Source organism: Palaemon carinicauda, chromosome 3, assembly GCF_036898095.1.
Source record: "Palaemon carinicauda isolate YSFRI2023 chromosome 3, ASM3689809v2, whole genome shotgun sequence".
Classification (NCBI taxonomy): Eukaryota; Metazoa; Arthropoda; class Malacostraca; order Decapoda; family Palaemonidae; genus Palaemon; species Palaemon carinicauda.
Window position 1 is genome coordinate 130,190,937 of NC_090727.1, and position 20,422 is coordinate 130,211,358.

The 20,422-nt window shown below is 46.6% G+C and overlaps 1 protein-coding gene across 4 annotated transcripts in view; it reads right to left on the reverse strand.

The window, feature by feature from the left end:
• LOC137638522 (uncharacterized) overlaps positions 1-20,422 on the reverse strand; it is a 361,032-nt gene that overhangs the window by 47,082 nt on the left and 293,528 nt on the right. For all 4 annotated transcript variants that reach the window (XM_068370640.1, XM_068370641.1, XM_068370642.1 and 1 more), the window contains 2 exons: positions 19,169-19,357; positions 947-1,492 (listed from right to left, as the gene is read on the reverse strand). In XM_068370640.1, coding sequence (XP_068226741.1) covers positions 947-1,492; positions 19,169-19,357 — 735 coding nt within the window. The remainder of the gene's footprint in view (positions 1-946; positions 1,493-19,168; positions 19,358-20,422) is intronic.

Genomic DNA, 20,422 nt, shown 5'->3' on the forward strand with positions numbered 1-20,422 from the left:
TAAAAGGGTTAAGTAAAGAATGACATCTGTTTGTTGTGATTCTGCAGGGGAACGAAGGGAGGACTCAGTGAAGGCTTTAAGCTGCTGTAATCACTTTTTCATAGCACTGTTGCTGACTCTGTCCTTTCTACTTATCGTTGTATTGCATCATGTAAAATCTATCAATCGTAAGAAAAATAATTATACTGTGATATGCAACCATTCTTTTCCTGTTTATCCACTTTTCTTCTTGTTATAATCTTTTCATTTGCTTTGTTCCTCTCCCATAACACTCATGCAAATAATTCTTCAACTGAGTGCCCAACCTATTTTGTGGATGTCTTGCCTAACTCCAATTAGCACTAGGAATTATTTTAAAAATTTCCTAGTATAGCTGAATAAATTTCCTTTCAATTAATAAAAAGATTTATATATTTTGTAAAAATCTGATACACTTAATAAGAGAGAAATAGAACAACCAGACATAGATGACTCATACGAGTCAGAAAGGAGTAAAAAATACCCAGGCTTAGAATAAAACTTATAGGACCTGAAGGGTACAATTCTCTTTCACTAAAATCTAATATCTGAGTAAAATTATAGATCTCTCTATAACCCATGCATAAAATTTACCAATAATAAAAGAGAAAACAAATGACAAAGTAAGATCAGAAAACTTTCACTTGTATTGTAGAATAGATGACTACATGAGAGACAAAGAAACTAAAATTGTAAATCTTCATCCATAAAAGAGATCATCCTTTCTGTACATAGTATTAGCCGGGGAACCGACAAAACCCCCACTGACAAAACCCCCATCCGACATAACCCCCATCCGACATAACCCTCACCCGACAAAACCCCCACATGACAAAAACCCCACCCGACAAAATCCCCACATGACAAAAACCCCACCCGACAAAAAATATCTTGAAATTTCTAAACGAGAAATAATCTAACATCTCACCTTTGTTTCCAATTGAACAGCTGATTTTCCTGGAGTTGTTGATTTTGGAGGTGGTTTTGGCACTTTCTGCAGCTCCTTGGCTTTCTCCTGATGCGCAAGGCTCTGGACATGCCACCGAATGCCGTCATTTCCCTGGTAGTCACAGAAATCCATGACTTTGCAAATATCACACCAAAACTGGTGTACTGTTGGACCCCTCTTGATGAAAGGGAGGGTGTTGTGCCACTCCGATTTAAAGTCGTATACGTACACCCCCGCATTAGGGTTACCGCTCGGCGTCTTTGACCTGCTGGGGATGTCGTACAATTTGACGTTTCTCCCGGCAGTTCCACCCGAATCGTAGAGGACCCTTTTAACTGGCTTGACGTCACCGTTTTGGATGTCCGAGTCTGCGTCACCCTCGGCTTCATATTCTTGGGAACCGTCTGCGTTCCAAACTTGCGCTAAAGTTTCCAAGACGTTGGCTATCTTCATGGACTGCAACTTGCGTTTCATACCATGAGATGCTCTAGGAGGTTCTTTGCAAAGTCTTCTGTGGACTCCAGCCTGTCAAAATTGTGTAATATCAGTTACAGTGCATTTAAACTACAAATATCTCGACAGAACAAACCTTTAAAGTACTGAAAAGTAACTACTTTATCACAATAATATCAATGATGTAAGTTATCACATTTTTCAACCTTAATGTTATCTAATTCAAGAGTATAATTTTTTCCTCAAATTTACATGCATAAATATGATGGAAATCAACTTGAAACCTATCATCCCTTTCAAAAATAATCAAAATACCATGTAGATATACCACATTTGAAAAGCTACTCATCAAAAATTACTAAGTACTTTACAGTATACCTGGAATCATAAATTTTTATTGTGAGGGAGAAAAAAATGTTAGAGATAAATTATCTCAACTGAAATAATGATATAGCAATTCATACGGCTATATTCTGTCATCTGTGCCCTATTAAAAAGTATTACTTTATAAAAAAAAAAAAAAAAAAAAAAAATACTGGTTGAACAAAAAATACGACACACAAAAATAACTATATAACTCTTGACGTCCAAATAAGACAAAAGTCATAAATTATCAACAAAATAACTAAATCAAGGAAAGTCAAGTGCTAAGGCTTCCTATTTTTACCTTGTGGAATAAAATAAAGTATACCACTAAAGTAAACCTTACATTATACTCTTCCTTTTCATGACATACATATCATTAATTCCATGGTGACCTATCAACTAGTGCATGTCAGGTGTCAACCTTTTGAACTTTCATGATATCTAAACTAGTTTCATCATGAGAAAAATTTTGTGAAACTAATCTATTTTCTTTGGAAAAGAACAACTAAAAAAGGGATTTTGACAAAGGAAAAATCTATTTCTGGGTGAGAGACCTGTGTTGCCCAGTGAAATGCTCCTTAAAGCACCATTTCAAAGGTATAAATACTGCTAAATATACCATAGAAAAAAGTTGCATGGAGTGCTAGGAATATATCCAGCTCGCTCACCCCTAAAGGGTGTCGGTATTAAAACTGGGGCGAGTGATACCACTACCAGAGATCCCTTTCCAATTAGACTTTCCCCTTCTAAAAATCCCCCGTTACTACGAGGTGTTGTTCCCTACAGCTACTGCCCCCACCCCCCACCCCACCACCACCACCACTACCTAACCTTCTCCCATTATTCCTTGTTAGCACCCGTAAACGTTCGGACATGTTTTTCGTAGCTCTCTGTTATTTTGTTTTTTGAAGATGTCAAACGTTTTGGAGATCCATGCTCCCAAGTTGAGTATTATATTTCTATTTGGGATTTCTAGGTAGCGACACACGTTCATTCAATAACCTGACTGATTAAACACTCTTCCTACTTGGGTTAATTCTATCAGCAAGTTTCTATAATGATAAAAGACTTCTGAAACAAATGATACTTAATCTATATTGTTATTGTTATTATTATCATTATCATTACTGGCTTAGATACAATTCTATTTGGAAAAGAAGGATGCTATAAGACATATAATGGCTCCAACTAGGTAAATAGCCAAGTGAGGAAAAGATATACGGAAATGGATAGAAGTGTGTGCCAGAGTGTACCCTCAAGCAATAGAACTCTAAACCCAAGACATTGGAAGACAATGGAACAGAAGCTATGGCACTACCCAAGACTAGAAAACAATGGTTTGATTTTGGAGTGTCGTTCTCTTAGAAGAGACACTCCACTTCATCTTCCCTGACTGTCCTCAACTATAGCATGAAAGCTCGACTATTCTCTGTAACTGCACTTAAATAAGTCCTAATATTACTAACACACACACACACACACACATATATATATATATATATATATATATATATATATATATATATATATATATATATATATATATATATGTGTGTGTATGTGTGTATATATATATATATATATATATATATATATATATATATATATATATATATATATATATATACTGTATATATATAACTCACTCCTGACATTACTTATTATTTTCCTTTAATATTCCCATTTTTCACTAACCACTTTTCGATGCAAAATTTGTAGACACCTTCTTTAATATTCCAATTTGACTTGCATGTATAAATATGTTTCAGTTTTTTTTCTTTTCACACTTTTTCATTTCCCTCTATTTTTTAATACTGAAATAACTCATAAGATGATGTACACTCAGGCACACTATTCTATCTTATTTCTCTTCCTCTTATTTTGCTAGTTTTTATAGTTTATATATGAAATATGATATTTTAATTATAAAATAAATTTTTGAATATACTTACCCGGTGAATATATAATAGCTGCAACTCTGCGGCTCGACAGAAAACATACTCAAAAAACTCGCGAGCGATCGCTATGAAGGTTGCGGGTGTGCCCACCAGCGCCAACTGTCGGCCAGATACCACTCTTGTATGTAAACAAAACCTTCAATTCTTCTCGTCCCGCTGCGTCTCTATTGGGGAGGAAGGGAGGGTCATTTAATTTATATATTCACCGGGTAAGTATATTCAAAAATTTATTTTATAATTAAAATATCATTTTTAAATATTTAACTTAGCCGGTGAATATATAATAGCTGATTCACACCCAAGGAGGTGGGTAGAGACCAGAGGTAATTATGTTTACAGCGTATAAGCTAAGAGTTTTTTCATTTTGACAGTTATCAATACAACAAAACCAAAATAAATAGGTACCTGGTAAGGAAGCTGACTTAGACGATTACTCTGCCTTGTAAGTCTGTCTTCCTCACGGAGCCCAGCGATCCTCTTAGGATGCTGACAGACTCCCAAGAGCTGAAGTATCAAGGGCTGCAACCCATACAACAGGACCTCATCAAAACCCCTAATCTGGGCGCTCTCAAGAAATGACTTTGACCACCCGCCAAATCAACCAGGATGCGAAAGGCTTCTTAGCCTTCCGAACAACCCATAAAAACAATTTTAAAAACATTTCAAGAGACAGATTAAAAGGATATGGAATTAGGGAAGTGTAGTGGTTGAACCCTCACCCACTACTGCACTCGCTGCTACGAATGGACCCAGTGTGTAGCAGTCCTCGTAAAGAGTCTGGACATCTTTCAAGGAAAATGACGCGAACACTGACTTGCTTCTCCAAAAGGTCGCGTCCATGATACTTTGCAGAGATCTATTTTGCTTGAAGGCCACGGAAGTTGCTATAGCTCTAATCTCGTGCGTCTTAACCTTAAGCAAAGATCGGTCTTCCTCACTCAAGTGGGAATGAGCTTCTCGTATTAACAATCTGATAAAATATGACAAAGCATTCTTTGACATAGGTAAGGATGGTTTCTTAACCGAACACCATAACGCTTCAGATTTACCTCGTAAAGGCTTAGTACGAGCTAAATAGAACTTAAGAGCTCTAACGGGGCATAATACTCTCTCTAGTTCGTTGCCTACGATCTCTGATAAGCTAGGAATATCAAAAGATTTAGGCCAAGGACGAGAAGGCAGTTCATTCTTGGCCAGGAAACCAAGTTGAAGAGAACAAGTGGCTTTTTCTGTCGAAAAACCGATGTTCTTGCTGAAGGCATGAAGCTCACTGACTCTTTTAGCCGAGGCCAAGCACACCAGGAAAAGAGTCTTAAGAGTGAGATCCTTCAGGGAGGCTGAATGTAAAGGCTCAAACCTGTCTGACATGAGGAATCTTAGGACCACGTCTAAATTCCATCCAGGTGTAGCCAAACGACGTTCCTTAGAGGTCTCAAAAGACTTAAGGAGATCTTGTAGATCTTTATTGTTGGAAAGATCTAAGCCTCTATGCCGGAAGACCGAAGCCAACATGCTCCTGTAGCCCTTGATCGTGGGAGCTGAAAGGGAGCGAACTCTTCTCAGGTATAAGAGAAAATCAGCGATTTGGGCTACAGAGGTACTGGACGAGGATACAGATACTGACTTGCACCAGTCTCGGAAGATTTCCCACTTCGATTGGTAAACTCTAATGGTAGAAGCTCTCCTCGCTCTTGCAATCGCACTGGCTGCCTCCTTCGAAAAGCCTCTAGCTCTCGAGAGTCTTTCGATAGTCTGAAGGCAGTCAGACGAAGAGCGTGGAGGCTTTGGTGTACCTTCTTTACGTGTGGCTGACTTAATAGGTCTACTCTTAGAGGAAGACTTCTTGGAAAGTTTACCAGCCATCGAAGTACCTCGGTGAACCATTCTCTCACGGGCCAGAGGGGAGCAACTAACGTCAACCTTGTCCCTTCGTGAGAGGCGAATTTCTGCAGTACCTTGTTGACAATCTTGAATGGTGGGAATGCGTATAGGTCTAGGTGAGACCAATCTAGGAGAAAGGCATCTATATGTATTGCTGCTGGATCTGGGACTGGAGAGCAATAGATTGGAAGCCTCTTGGTCATCGAGGTTGCAAAGAGGTCTATGGTGGGTTGACCCCAAGTCGCCCAAAGCCTCTTGCACACATCCTTATGGAGGGTCCATTCGGTAGGAATTACCTGACCTCTCCGACTGAGGCAATCTGCTAGAACGTTCAAGTCGCCCTGGATAAACCTCGTTACCAGGGAGATGCCTCGATCTCTTGACCAGATGAGCAGGTCCCTTGCGATCTCGTACAGTGTCAGGGAGTGGGTGCCTCCTTGTTTGGAAATGTACGCCAAGGCTGTGGTGTTATCCGAGTTGATCTCCACCACTTTGTCTCGAAGGAGACTCTCGAAGCTCATCAAGGCCAGGTGAACTGCCAAAAGCTCCTTGCCATTGATATGCATGCTCCTCTGACTTGAGGTCCACAGACCTGAGCATTCCCGACCGTCCAGTGTCGCACCCCAACCCAAATCCGATGCGTCTGAGAATAGAACGTGGTTTGGTTTCTGAACTGCTAGGGGAAGTCCCTCTCGTAGACTGATATTGTCTTTCCACCAATTCAGGCAAGTCTTTACTGTTTCGGAAATCGGGATCGAGACCGCCTCTAGCGTCTTGTCCTTTTTCCAGTGAAAAGCTAGATGGAATTGTAGAGGTCGGAGGTGTAGCCTTCCTAGCGAGACAAACTGCTCCAGGGATGATAGAGTTCCTACTAGACTCATCCAATTCCTGACTGAGCAACGTTCTCTCTTCAACATCCTTTGGATTACGAGCAGGGCTTGATCTATTCTAGGGGCAGACGGAAAAGCCCGAAAAACTGGACTGCGAATCTCCATCCCTAAATACAGAATAGTTTGGGATGGGATCAGCTGGGACTTTTCCAAGTTGACCAGAAGTCCCAATTCCTTGGTCAGATCCAAAGTCCAATTGAGATCCTTCAGACAGCGATGACTGGACGAGGCTCTGAGAAGCCAGTCGTCCAAATAAAGGGAGGCTCGGATACCCGATAAATGGAGGAATTTTGCCACATTCCTCATAAGCCTCGTAAACACGAGAGGAGCAGGACTTAGGCCAAAGCACAGGGCCCGAAACTGGTACACCACATTGTCGAACACAAATCTCAGAAAAGGTTGGGAATCTGAGTGAATGGGGATGTGGAAGTAAGCGTCTCTTAGGTCGAGAGAGACCATCCAGTCTCCCTTTCTGACCGCTGCTAAGACTGACTTCGTGGTCTCCATGGTGAACTTTGTCTTTGTGACAAAGACATTCAGAGCACTGACGTCTAGCACCGGTCTCCAACCTCCTGTCTTCTTCGGTACTAGGAAGAGACGGTTGTAAAACCCCGGTGATTGAAGGTCCGAGACTTTGACCACCGCTCCCTTCTCTAGCAAAAGAGACACTTCTAGTTTCAGGGCTTGTCTCTTTGCTTCCTCTCGGTACCTGGGAGAGAGATCGATGGGGGAAGTCACTAGAGGAGGTTTGCGTACAAATGGGATTTTGTACCCCTCTCTGAGCAACCTCACAGACTGTTGATCTGCGCCTCTCTTCTCCCAGGCTCGCCAGAAGTTCTTGAGTCTGGCACCTACTGCTGTCTGAAGCTGCGGGCAGTCAGACTCTGCCACGCGAGGACTTAGCTCCTTTCCTCTTTCCTCTCTTTCCTTCGGCACGAGTACTTCCCCTGCCGGGGGCTCTGCCACGAAAGGACGGAATAAACCTGGACGCTGGAGTGTCTATCCTAGGTCTAGCAGACAAGGCAGACGAAGGGGTCCCTTTGCGAGCCGAGGACGCAACCAAGTCATGGGTGTCCTTCTGCACTAGAGACAACGCTATGTCCTTAACTAAAAGTTCAGGAAACAAGAACTTAGACAAAGGGGCAAAGAGTAGCTCAGATCGTTGACAGGGCGTCACTCCTGCTGACAGAAAAGAGCACAGAGACTCTCGTTTCTTTAGGACTCCTGAAGTAAACGAGGAGGAGAGCTCATTGGATCTATCGCGGATGGCCTTATCCATGCAGGACATAATGAGTAAGGAGACATCTCTATCGGCTGATGAGATTTTCCTACTCAAGGCTCCCAAACACCAGTCAAGGAAGTTGAAAACTTCAAAAGCCCTAAAAATGCCTTTAAGTAGATGGTCAAGGTCTGAGGATGACCAACTAATCTTCGAGCGTCTCATGGCTAGGCGGCGGGGAGAGTCTACAAGACTTGAGAAGTCGCCCTGGGCAGAGGCAGGAACTCCCAAGCCGAGAACTTCTCCCGTGGCATACCAGACGCTCGATCTAGACGAGAGTTTAGATGGGGGGAAGGCAAAGGCCGTCTTACCTAAACTCCTCTTGGTTTCCAACCAATCGCCTAACAGCCGTAAAGCTGTCTTGGATGAGCGAGAGAGAACGAGTTTTGTAAAGGCTGGCATGGCAGCAGGTACGCCTAAAACAAACTCAGACGGCGGCGAACGAGGAGCCACAGAGACAAAGTGTTCAGGAAACAACTCTTTAAAAATGAGCATGACTTTTTTAAAGTCCATAGATGGCGGTACTGCTCTAGGCTCATCAATATCTGAAGGATGATCCTCAGGCTGAGGGTCAGCAACGTCCTCATCCGAAAGTTCCTCATCTGACAACTGATGAGAAACAAGCAAAGGGGTTGGCAATGCTTGACACGCAGCGTCCGCCCGCACTGGTGCATAAGTGGCGGAGCAGGACGCAGCGTCCTGAACCTGCTGAACAGTCTGGGAACTGTCAACAACAACAGGTGCGTGAGGACGCACAGCGTCCACCCGAGACTGCTTAGACCGCCTGGGTTGTGCAGTCAAAACAACTCTAGGTTGCGGAGGTTGACGCACCGCGTCAAAACAAGTCAACTCTGATGGTTGACGAACGTCCTGAACGTCACCAGGCGCATCAGCGAGTTGCCTAACGTCCACATGCGGCTGAAAATCCACACGAGACCGCATCGGGTGTGGTACAACCCCAACTGTTTGACGTGAGATGGCTACACCAACGTCAACAGGACACACAACAGAACGCTTGGGTGGCTGAAGGCCAGGATCTCTATGAGATAAACGGTTAGGCTCAACGGAAACCTTGTCTGCGTTGTAGTCTTCCATAAGGGACGCAAGCTTAGACTGCATGTCCTGCAGTATAACCCATTTAGGGTCTACGGGAACGGGTGCGGTAACAGACGGGGTTAGCGTCTGAGACGGCACAACTTTGCCTTGCTTAGGCGGCGAGCAGTCATCCGATGACTGCAACGGGTCCGAACTGTCCCAATGACTACATCCAGGACGTTGGACCTGTCCTGAAGGGACCGACTTGCGTTTAAGAGGCCTAGAAACCTTGCTCCATGGTTTCTTGCGTGAAAAGCCTTCGGAAGACGAGGTAAAAATGGGCTCTCTCGTCTTATGGTAGGGGCGATCTTGACGAGATACGCCTGATACCATAGAGGGAACGTCTGTTCGCTGATCAAGGCCTCTCGAACCCATAAGTCGTACGACATTGCTTCTCCCCTGGGCTTGGGAGCTTGCAAGAGGTCCCGGACTAGGTGAACGACAGGCACGAACAGACGAACCCTCGGTCGCAACACTGTTCACAACACTTTGCGCACTAATCACTTTCCCACTTTCCGCCGTGGCACTATGGCACTTAAGTTCCTTCACGTCAGCCATGAGTTGATTACGCTCACTTGCTAACGCTTCAACTCTCTCCCCCAAGGCATGAATAGCACGTAACATGTCTTGCATAGACGGTTCCTGAGTGCTAGAAGGGGGGTTAGGAACAACCACTACAGGGGAAGGATTAGGTTCAGGGGCATGTGGAGAGGAAAAATCTACGGACCTAGATGAACTTCTCCTTACCCTATCTCTCTCTAGTCTGCGTGCATATTTATCATATTCGAGCCAATCGAATTCCGAAAGGCCCACGCATTCCTCACACCGATCTCCCAATTGACAGGTTTTACCCCGTCAATTGGAACAAACAGTATGTGGGTCGAGAGAAGCCTTTGGAAGACGCCTATTACAGTCCCTAGCATTACACTTTCGAAATCTAGGTACTTGAGAAGGGTCAGCCATTTTGAATTAGTCAAAGAAAATTCCAAAAACAATCCATAGTTTATGTTGAGGAAAAAACACCTGTACTGCGAAAGCTCAAACCAAAATAAAGTACTTCACCAATTATGATGGGAAAACTCCAGGTTCTACAGCGAGTATGAATACGTCTTGTCGTCAACGTCGACAGAGAAGAATTGAAGGTTTTGTTTACATACAAGAGTGGTATCTGGCCGACAGTTGGCGCTGGTGGGCACACCCGCAACCTTCATAGCGATCGCTCGCGAGTTTTTTTAGTATGTTTTCTGTCGAGCCGCAGAGTTGCAGCTATTATATATTCACCGGCTAAGTTAAATATTTAAAAATGTATTTTAGTGTTGTTAGTACTGTTCTTAAAATATTTTATTTCAATTGTTAATTCTCTTATTTCCTTGCTTCCTTTCCTCACTGGGCTATTTTTCCTTGTTGGAGCCCCTGGGCTTATAACATCCTGCTTTTCCAATTAGGGTTGTAGTTTAGCAAGTAATAATAATAATAACAATAATATTGGATAAGCCTCACATGGTATCATAATACAAGTGTATCTTTGATACCATTCATATAGTTCACCATAAAAAGTCAAACTGTATTTCAGCTGCTCAACACTTGTCTTATAAACAACCTTATAGGTTTCCTAACATTGAGCAGAGCCATTTTCCTGTTTGAAATTGATGAAATTTTGATATTACTCTTCTTGCCAACATTTCTGAAATTTCCTTACTCCTTAATTTCAACATTCCCACGCTTATACTACTTATCTAAAATATAATATCTTCCCTATAGATTCTTGGCAACCCTTGTTTGGTATTTAGGGCCATTTTCCTTTGACGGCTTTGTCTTAATTTTGGGGTTGTTACTTTCTTCCAAGTTCCATTAGCCAATAATGATGTACTCAACCCACTCACTTTTTCTCAGATTTGGGATCAGATGTTTCTTTATCAACCGTTTTGAAAAGAAAGTAAATAAATGTAGCATGTTCAGTATTCCCTGATGTGTAAAGAGAGAAAGTGTATAGAGAAAAAGACAGAACATTCTTAGAACAATCCAAGATAATGGGTCCTCAATCAGAATGTCCGGCCAGTCTTAGGAGCATATTATTTTACATAGCAGTAGTATTTCAACAGATGGTGGGTAATTTTAACACCTACATCCTAAATATTATATAACACATACAGTATATAAGTACCATATATTAATATAATAGGAAAACTAATATACGTACAATTACACTCAATTAGAAGAAAGTTATAAACATGACAAATTCGAAGATAATTTGTATTTTTCCTAACCATACAAACCTTAGCTATTTACAAAGGGTATTACTTTTAGCGTAGCTGAAATGGCGAGCCATTAGAATTTAACGAGGGTGTATTACCCCCGCGCTAGTTAGCGGGGGGGGTAGGGGAGTGGTAGCTAGCTACCCCTCCTCCCCCTCACACACAGGTGAATACTCACTTTCACTTAGAGGTAGGACTTGTCTTGGCGGACAGGGCTGGCGGGCAAATGTGTGTAAATAGCTAAGGTTTGTATGGTTAGGAAAAATACAAATTATCTTCGAATTTGTCATTTGTTCCTTAACCGAAATACAAACCACGCTATTTACAAAGGGTGACTTATCCCTTAGGAAGGGTGGAAAGTCCCCAGCCATACTGGCTTTGGCTTTACACGGGGACTCAGAATCTGAGTGAGTCGCACTCGAGAAAAGGAGTCCCTGCACCTCACAAGTTCCTTGCTCCGCAAGGAACCATGTGGCCTACGTAAGCTTGTGTGTGAAGGAAGAAGTGTGACTCGTCCTAGGCAGTTGACCTGGAGTTCCAGAAGGAACTCTGGGTTAGGACGTTCCCAATACCACCTCGTCAGGGTGTGGGGGACGCGACAGTATTGACTCAATACTCGGAACACAAGGAAGCATGGTTTACCTGCAGAGGTTCGAGGTCAGCTATGCAGAGACCAGGATGCTGCTTCCCCGTAGAGGGGATGATGAAGAAAGAACTAAGGGCCAGACATACTTCTTTCGTTCATGCAGACTAAAACCTGATAACAATGCCCTCAACCTTCTGCTACCTGTCCAAAAGGGAGCCTGAGGTTAGACCAGCTGTTGTGTAGCCACCACAGAGCGATAGAAAACGTATCGAGACTCCTGTGGGTCACGCCCTGCAGGAAGCGGGCTGCGAAGGTCATCAGACGCTTCCAGACTCCAGCTTGTAGCACCTGCGTCACAGAGTAGTATTACTCGAAGGCGAGTGACGTTGCGATGTATCCAACATCGTGCTGTAGGGCGACGTGACGGGGGAGGGTCTGAAGACAGGACGAGATGAATGTCCATGAGTCCGGGCTGAAGAGGTATACTGGTGACTCTCCCCCCATGTCCTCCCTTGTTCCCAAATCGGCTGCAACTGAGGACAAACTGCAGCTGTTCCCAGCGCTAACCTCACGATTCCTTACTGGCAAGAAAGAGAAGGTCTTGGGACACAGACACAGAATGGAGACTCGAAATCTTGAATGAATCGGACCGAAGGGCCGGGACCCTCAGATTCTGAGTCTAGCCAACAACTAAGGAGCGAGCCTGAATGTTGCCTTCCCCTCTTCCTTAGAAAGGGGGGAGTAGTAAGAGACCAAGAAGATTGCTTACACACTGGCCGTGGCCAGAGTGAGCAGAAGACCCAAGGCGGAATACAATCCGAGGCCTGTCGTAAAAGGGTCTTGAGAAGATCTCTTAAAGGACTAAAAGTCCGAGCCATGCTCCAAGTTGGAGGTCTTCCTCCGACTAGGGCAGGGACGATCGTAGCTTCGCATGAGCGAGGATAGATCCAGTGGACAGGAAAAAGTTATTCCTTTAAGCCTGAAGGTCAGGGAAAGGCTGAGCGACAGGTTTCATTGCCGAGAGCGGAAAGGAGTTTCCTCCCGCCGAAAGGCAATAAGACCGTTATTGCTGGAGAAGAGGCCTCAAGGGAAGAGGTATATCTCCCAAGGCACCAACCACCTTAGACTCTTCACTTTACCTGGGAGACCCCTGTGGATGACTATCGCAGATGACGCGACCTCCGTACCGCGACTGTAGCGGGTTGTCTCTTCTAGAGGAGGAAGCGTAGTGTCTCCAGGCATGAAGCCGAAGCGACGCCCCGGTTCGGGAGAGATGTCGCAGTGTGGTTGCTTGAGTAGTCTGCGCCGTGGGAGAAGCTCTCCCAGGAGTTCCGTCAGGGGAAGCAGAGGGTCCAGAAACCGTTCTGCGCATAGTCCCAGTGGAGCTCTCCCATTGAAAGGTTGACAACCTGGTCTTGTTGAGGCCCATTGTCCGCAGACAAAAAGGAGGGAAGACGCAGGCGTCGAAGTTGTCCTACCATCACCGGAATGCATCTTGCCAGTGTCTCGGGTTCTGAGACTGGGGGGAAGACTAGCGGAAGCTTGAGGTTCCAAGCTGTCGCGATCAGGTCCCCCAGACCAGCACTTGCTGGTTACCCAAGGTCAAAGACCCCTAGGTACACTCTCTCTATGAGGCTCTGCTCGGATAGTCTGAGAGAAACATTCCCCTGCCTGGAATGAGAGAGCCGATGGTGGTATTGAGAGAATCTCAATCATCCCGGTATCTCTACTGCAAGATGTGAAGGTGTGAAAATGCGTCCCCTGCTGGTTAGAATGAAGTCGACGCGCAACGGGGAGACTCGGCAGGAGCTGTAGGATCTGAAGAGGGGCCAGACTAAGGCCCCTAAGCCTGCCTGAATGATGGAGAGGTATCCTTCAGGTCTTGACCATAGGCCTGGACTGGAACATGCCCCCCCCCCCCCCTTTCCTTTGACGAGTCCGAGAACCGCATCAAGAATGTGGGGAAAGGACGAGAATATCCACTACCATCAAGAGGCTCCATAGGTCAACACCCATTGCAGGTCTAATAGTTCCGCTGGTCCCATAGGGCCAGGGAGTCCGGTTAAACATTGCCTGAAGCCACCGGAACTTGGATCGCCCCACATGGAACTTATCCTGAGGCGACCGTTCGGACTATAGACGGGTAAATGAGGAAAGAAGAACTAGGAAACGGTCCAAGGTAGGGCTGAAAGCTCTGCTTGACTGAGAACAGGTACTGCGACTCTCCTCAGTCTTGCCACAGTCAACCGAAAGGAAGGCTCGGAGGATGTGGTAACAGAATCTGGCGTCCCCAGGTGGTCACCCATCCAAGTACCGACGTTGCTTAACCTCGCTGGATGGACGAGAAGCGGGGTTTCCAATGTGGTAAGGCGGTTGACTCAATATCATGGCCAGATACTCCAGATGTTGAGGCAGAGGAAGAGAAGGCTCCAAGCAAAATACCATGAGCCCACACTCATGGTAAGCATCCGGAAGCTTGTCCCAGCGCTGAAGAAGGTCGAAACCCGAGCCTACCGGAGTTGACCAGCCCTCCAAACAGCAGAGGAGGCGGAAGCCTGCACCTGAGCGGCCAAGAGGAAGGCAGGGAGAGTTCTCTGGGGAAACAAACCTGCTATGCCACGGCGGGATAGCCACACTGCATCATAAGCAGGAATACTTGCAGTCTAGGCTGAATTCGACGGGCACCCTGGAAGATGGATGGAATGGAAACTGAAAGTACCCGTCCTTCCGATCCAGGGTTTAAGGAGTCCTGTCGCCTCGTTACCAGTCTGATCGATTCTGCTGGCCGAAGTTTGTTCGACAAACTTGATCGGGGCTGAGAGGTCGACTATGGACATCCCCTCTCAGATCCTTCCTTACAAGAAAGGATCGACTGAGGGGGCCGGGGGTGAAGCCGTCGATGATCCTAAGGAAGACCTTCGCCTAAGGTATGGATCATTCTGCCCAACCGGGCAACTCTGCTGACGCTATGGCATAGAGGTTCAGAGACACTGAATTCGCTGACAGAGACGGCAGGCGCGATATCCTTGGCTACTCACAGAGAATATGTGGGAATGGGCATCGGGAAGCTGTCATTCGGATGAGTAACCTTAAGCATCCTCCCAGCGAAAAACCTGCAATCCTAGAGTTCGTGAACTCCTTTTAGGACTATGCCCCCCCGGGGGAGTCTCCCGTGCCATCTGTTCCTGACAGGAGAAAACTGCAATTGGACACCTTGTCCCAGTTGTCGTAGCCGATAACTTAGGCCGACGTGGTTGAAAGAAAAGGCGCTGGAGCCCTGCAGAGTCTGGAAGAAAGCGCCTTGGAGGAGTGAAACCGGAAGTCGATTTACTCCGCACAGCAGCTGTCTAAGTCTCTGTCCTTGGGCACAAACAAACTCTTCTCAAGGATGGAAGGGTGTCTGAGGTCGTCGACCTCCACAGATGAGACACCCGAAGGAAGCCCTCACTCAGCGCGTCCAGATGGTACAACATCGAGCTTGTCCGCAAGTTAGATACTTAACGACGAAAGGCCAAGGTGCCTGAGCTTGAGAGGAGGAAAGTACCCTTGATCTTCCTGTAGCTTCCTTGAACCAAACCTCGGGCCGTAACCGAGGAGGGAAAGAACCTGGTAAGCACCCAGAGGAAGAGGTAAGCAGTCACCCCTTGTCCGATGGAGAAATCTCGAACGGAAAGCCCCCCCGCCAAAAATCCTTCCAGGGAATGACGGGGAAGGGCTAACCCAGGTTCAGGAATAGAGGAGTGTTGCTCAGATCTCCCTTAAGTTTCTCCTATTCTTGCAAGTGCCATGCTCTGTGTTTACGGGGTGAGACAGTGTTCTGGAAATACGCTCCAGAAGAACTCGCCAGGCTGGTCATGCTGCGAAAACCCCATTGGGAATCGTGGTCGCAATTGCCCTGGAGCTCGCGCAACGGGAATTCCTGGTGGTCGGCGGGCGATAACCCATAGACGAGCAATGGATACTGCAAGAAATAAGCCGACATTTGTGCGAAGAAACACTGTAGGTTCGCGCGACGGAACACCATCCGTCTGCGCGATGGAAAAAAACCGTTGGTTCGCGCGTGGGCGAACATTGGAGAGCATGAGCGTAGACGTGCAGGCACGTGGGCGTGTGGGCGCGCGGTTGCACGGGCGAGCGGTCGCGCGGTTGCACGGGCGAGCGGTCGCGCGGTTGCACGGGCGAGCGGTCGCGCGGTTGCACGGGCGAGCGGTCGCGCGGTTGCACGGGCGAGCGGTCGCGCAGGCGAGCGGTCGTGAGGGTGGGCAGGTGGATGAGAGCGAGTCCGAGGCGGCGAACGCAAGCGTTAGCGCGATGGCGAGGAAACGCGCTGCCGCGTGGGCGAGGAGGACTGCTGGCGATATGGATCAACAAGCGATCGGTGGTGAGCTGGTGAGCGCTAACGCGCAGGTTGGCGATGGCGCGTTGTGATATGCCGACGCGATGGTCGAGCAGTATGCGCAGGTGAGCGATCGTGCGATGGCGAGCAGTATGCGAAGGTGAGCGATCGCGAGCAGTGATCAGCATGCGCAGGGTCGCGCGATGGTGATCAGTATGCGCAGGGTCGCGTGATGGTGATCAGCATGCCAGGGTCGCGCGATGGCGATCAGCATGCGCAGGTTAGCGGTCGCGCGATGGCGAACAGCATCTGCAGGTGGGCGATCGCGTGATGGCGAACAGCATACGCAGTTGAGGGTCGCGCGATGGTGATCAGCATGCGCAGGGTTGAGCGATGGTGATCAGCATCCGCAGGTGTGTGGTCGCGCGATGGCGATCAGCATCCGCAGTTGAGGGTCGTGCGATGGCGATCAGCATCCGCAGTTGAGGGTCGCGCGATGGCGATCAGCATCCGCAGTTGAGGGTCGCGCGATGGCGATCAGCATCCGCAGGTGAGGGTCGCGTGATAGCGATCAGCATCCGCCGTTGAGGGTCGCGCGATGGCGATCAGCATCCGCAGTTGAGGGTCGCGCGATGGTGATCAGCCTCCGCAGTTGAGGGTCGCGCGATGGCGATCAGCATCCGCAGTTGAGGGTCGCGCGATGGCGATCAGCATCTGCAGTTGAGGGTCGCGCGATGGCGATCAGCATCCGCAGTTGAGGGTCGCGCGATGGCGATCAGTATCCGCAGTTGAGGGTCGCGCGATGGCGATCAGCATCCGCAGTTGAGGGTCGCGCGATGGCGATCAGCATGCGCAGGTGAGATAGTAGCTGGCGAACCATGTTCCTTCAGAAGTGTTGGAGAACGTTGGCGTGCCGGCTGTAACACACGTGGCCGATCCGGAGATCGCTGGCGAGCTGATGATCGCTGGCGGGCTGATGATCGCTGACGAGCTGATGATCGCTGGCGAGCTGATGATCGCTGGCGAGCTGATGATCGCTGGCGAGCTGATGATCGCTGACGAGCAGAAGGCTACGCGTGGAAGCCTGCGCAAAGAAGAAGAGTCCTTGACCCCGACCTGAACCGAAGTTCTAGATCGCGAGGGCGAACGTGGGCGCACAGGGCGCGTAACAGGAACCAACAGGAACCGCAGGGAAGATCATCTTGAAAGCGCTGACGAACAGGAGAGCGCTGATGAGCAGAAGGGCGCGCAGGGAAACCCTGACACGCAAGGGAAGAACCCCCGTGGGGGCAACCCTTTGCCCCGAAGGGAACGTTTTCCGCCGGGAGACTGATGTCCGTCGGAAGATCGCTGTCCGTCGGGCAGACCGTTGTCCGTCGGGAAGACCGTTGCCCGTCGGAAGACGAGATCAGACTGCTGTCCATCTGCACCAAGGCGGAAGATCGAGAAAAAGGAGTTGTAGGCTGCAAACGGAGATCCAAAAGGGCGCCTCAAGCACCCTTATAGGGAGATGAGAGGCCCTTACGACAAGGCGGACGGTGGGCCTTACGGCGAGGGAGGCCAACAGCAACAGCAACAGAAGAAACCTCCGAAGAGGAGTCTCTATGAGTGTACTCTCTCGCGAACGAAAGAGAAACACTTCGTGGAAGAGACTGGTCAGCCAGTGACCTAAAAGGAGCAATCCTCCGAAGAGGAGCTCCTGCAGTTGCCCAGCCCCTTGAGCGAAACTGCAGGTGCGACCGCTCAGCACCAAGAGCATAGTCGCACGAAAAAAAGGCAAGAGAAGAACCCCCCAAAAGGGGAAAAACTCAAGCCTGGACAGGAAAAACTTCCCTCGGAAGGAAAGTTATCCGCCCAAGGAGGCAAGCCTCCTGACTGTTCTAAAATGAACTAGAGAGCTGTCCGTCGATACGGGAGTACTACCAGTAGAAGGAGACACGCCCCTGACGAAAATACAAGGGGGGAGGCAGCAACAGCCGAATCCCCAGGACTCAACCAGACAGCTCACACCGTTGCTATATTACAGAAACGAACTAGATCGGTAACTGTAAAAAAATAAAACAAATAATATTAGTACACATTCATTCCCCCGGGAAGGCTCCGAAGAGGAATCCCGAGGGCAAGGAACAAGAATTACACAACAGGCACGTGCCCTCACAGCCACTTACACTCGCGGAAGGAGAGCTGTAACCAAAACAGAATTATAACAATTATAATTATGTAACTATGTAATTATGTAATTTAAAAATGAATGAACACTAAAGAAAGAACGAAAACCCCGAAAGGAATCGTTCTACAAGCTGAAAAACAAAAAACAACTACAATTAGATTCATAACTAATTGATACAAACGTACGGCGTAGCAACCCCCCACACGGAAAGGAAGCTAGGCTACAAGGGCGTAGTAACACGTAGTAAAAGGGTGAACGACCTCAAGAGAGAGAGAGAGAGAAAGACATAAGTCAAACTCGATCGCCACCCATAAAATACGCCGTGGTGGCCTAACTGCCGAGGCCTCCACGTAGATATCGTACACTACACACACACATCTGAAAAGGAAACTTACTTATTTCTATACTCAAATATATATACAAACATGAAAACATGTTTACATATATATTGAGTAAAAGAAAAGTAAGCGATTAAGTAAAGACAAAACAGACAATGGCTGCCAAGCGAGGACCAAGACAGAGACGTCTGTCACAGTCCGAGCCAAAAGTTAAAGTGAAAGTGAGTATTCACCTGTGTGTGAGGGGGAGGAGGGGTAGCTAGGTACCACTCCCCTACCCCCCCCGCTAACTAGCGCGGGGGTAATACACCCTCGTTAAATTCTAATGGCTCGCCATTTCAGCTACGCTAAAAGTAATACCCTTTGTAAATAGCGTGGTTTGTATTTCGGTTACGGAACAAACAAATTTTAGATATTTCACTATGCTACAACTTACAATTCGCAAAGTTCAATAGCGAAAGGTAAAGGCTAAAATTTTTTTAATAATCTTTCACTTACCCTATGCCCCATAATTTTCAAGATAATGTAACCCTTTACAGAGTATCATAAAAATACCCGAGCTATCCAAAGATCCTTAGTCTCTACATTAATTACCTTTGGTGAGAGATCGTGTTGCAGGGAATTTGGCACAGATTCACCAAGGATAATCTTGATCCTTTCATAAAAAAGTGGTCGTACTTTGCGTCCCTTTTCGCCCAGCTGCAGACTTTCCTCATACTTTCTGACTGCCGCCACAATGTTGCGCCACTTTTGATGAACTTGATCGTATGTTAGTTCGGAATTCTGGAAAAGCAGATGATGTCTAGAGTCTATTCTAGAAGTTTAACTCAGTTACCATCCAATGATACAAGCCCAAAGTAACCCTACTTATGTTTTCTGAAAAATACTAAACTACCTTTTTTTAATACTTAGTGATTGCAAAACTTCATCTATGAAGCTTTCAGTTAATGAAATTTGAGGAAATTACAAAACTTACAGACTCTTTATACTCAATAATCACAGATAACAATTATAAGCAAACTGTTAACACCTCATTATGTCAATACACCATTAGGTTTCATCCTTTATACAGTACTACTTTTATTAATCCAATTCAATCTAACTAAAAGAGGAAGAAATGAGTATACGAAGACAGCGTTTTGTATTTTAAACACTAGAGTTAAAAAAAAAGTGAAGTTTCTTCTTTTAATACAATTCCTAAACATAATTTATATACTGTATTATTCAGTATCACATTTCAACTACCAACCACTTAAAAGTTCTAGTTCTTGTAAATAAGAATTTTTTGGGGGGCCCTATGGCAAATACGCTACAAGACCAACATTGCATTAAACTATTATGCTCTTTCAAAGACATGACAATGCAATGGTCGTCATATAATGAAAAATGCATAACATTGTTTATAAGGTTTTCCACAAATTTGAGAGAGAGAGAGAGAGAGAGAGAGAGAGAGAGAGAGAGAGAGAGAGAGAGAGAGAGAGAGAGAGAACTGGACGAGCATGTTGGTCGGACAAGAGATGGCCTAACTCGCGAACGGGAAAGGTGATCCCTGAGAGATGTACGAACATGCATCGGACTTTGTATTCCCTCCGCAGGCTAAGTCATCTCAGAACGAGAGAGAGCGCCACCGTCAGCTTATAGAGAAGCAAGACCAAGGTCCAGCTCAGGGTTAGCTGCAACGAAGACCACTCAGGGGAGGACCTAATCCATGAAAGGGAAAGGTGCCCCTTGAGAGGAGCAGGAACATGTTTCAGACTTTGCACACCCTCTGCCAGCTGAGCTAACTCGGAACGAGGAAGAGCGCAGTCGTCAGTGCTGAAGAACAAGACCGAGGTCAAGCTCTGAGTG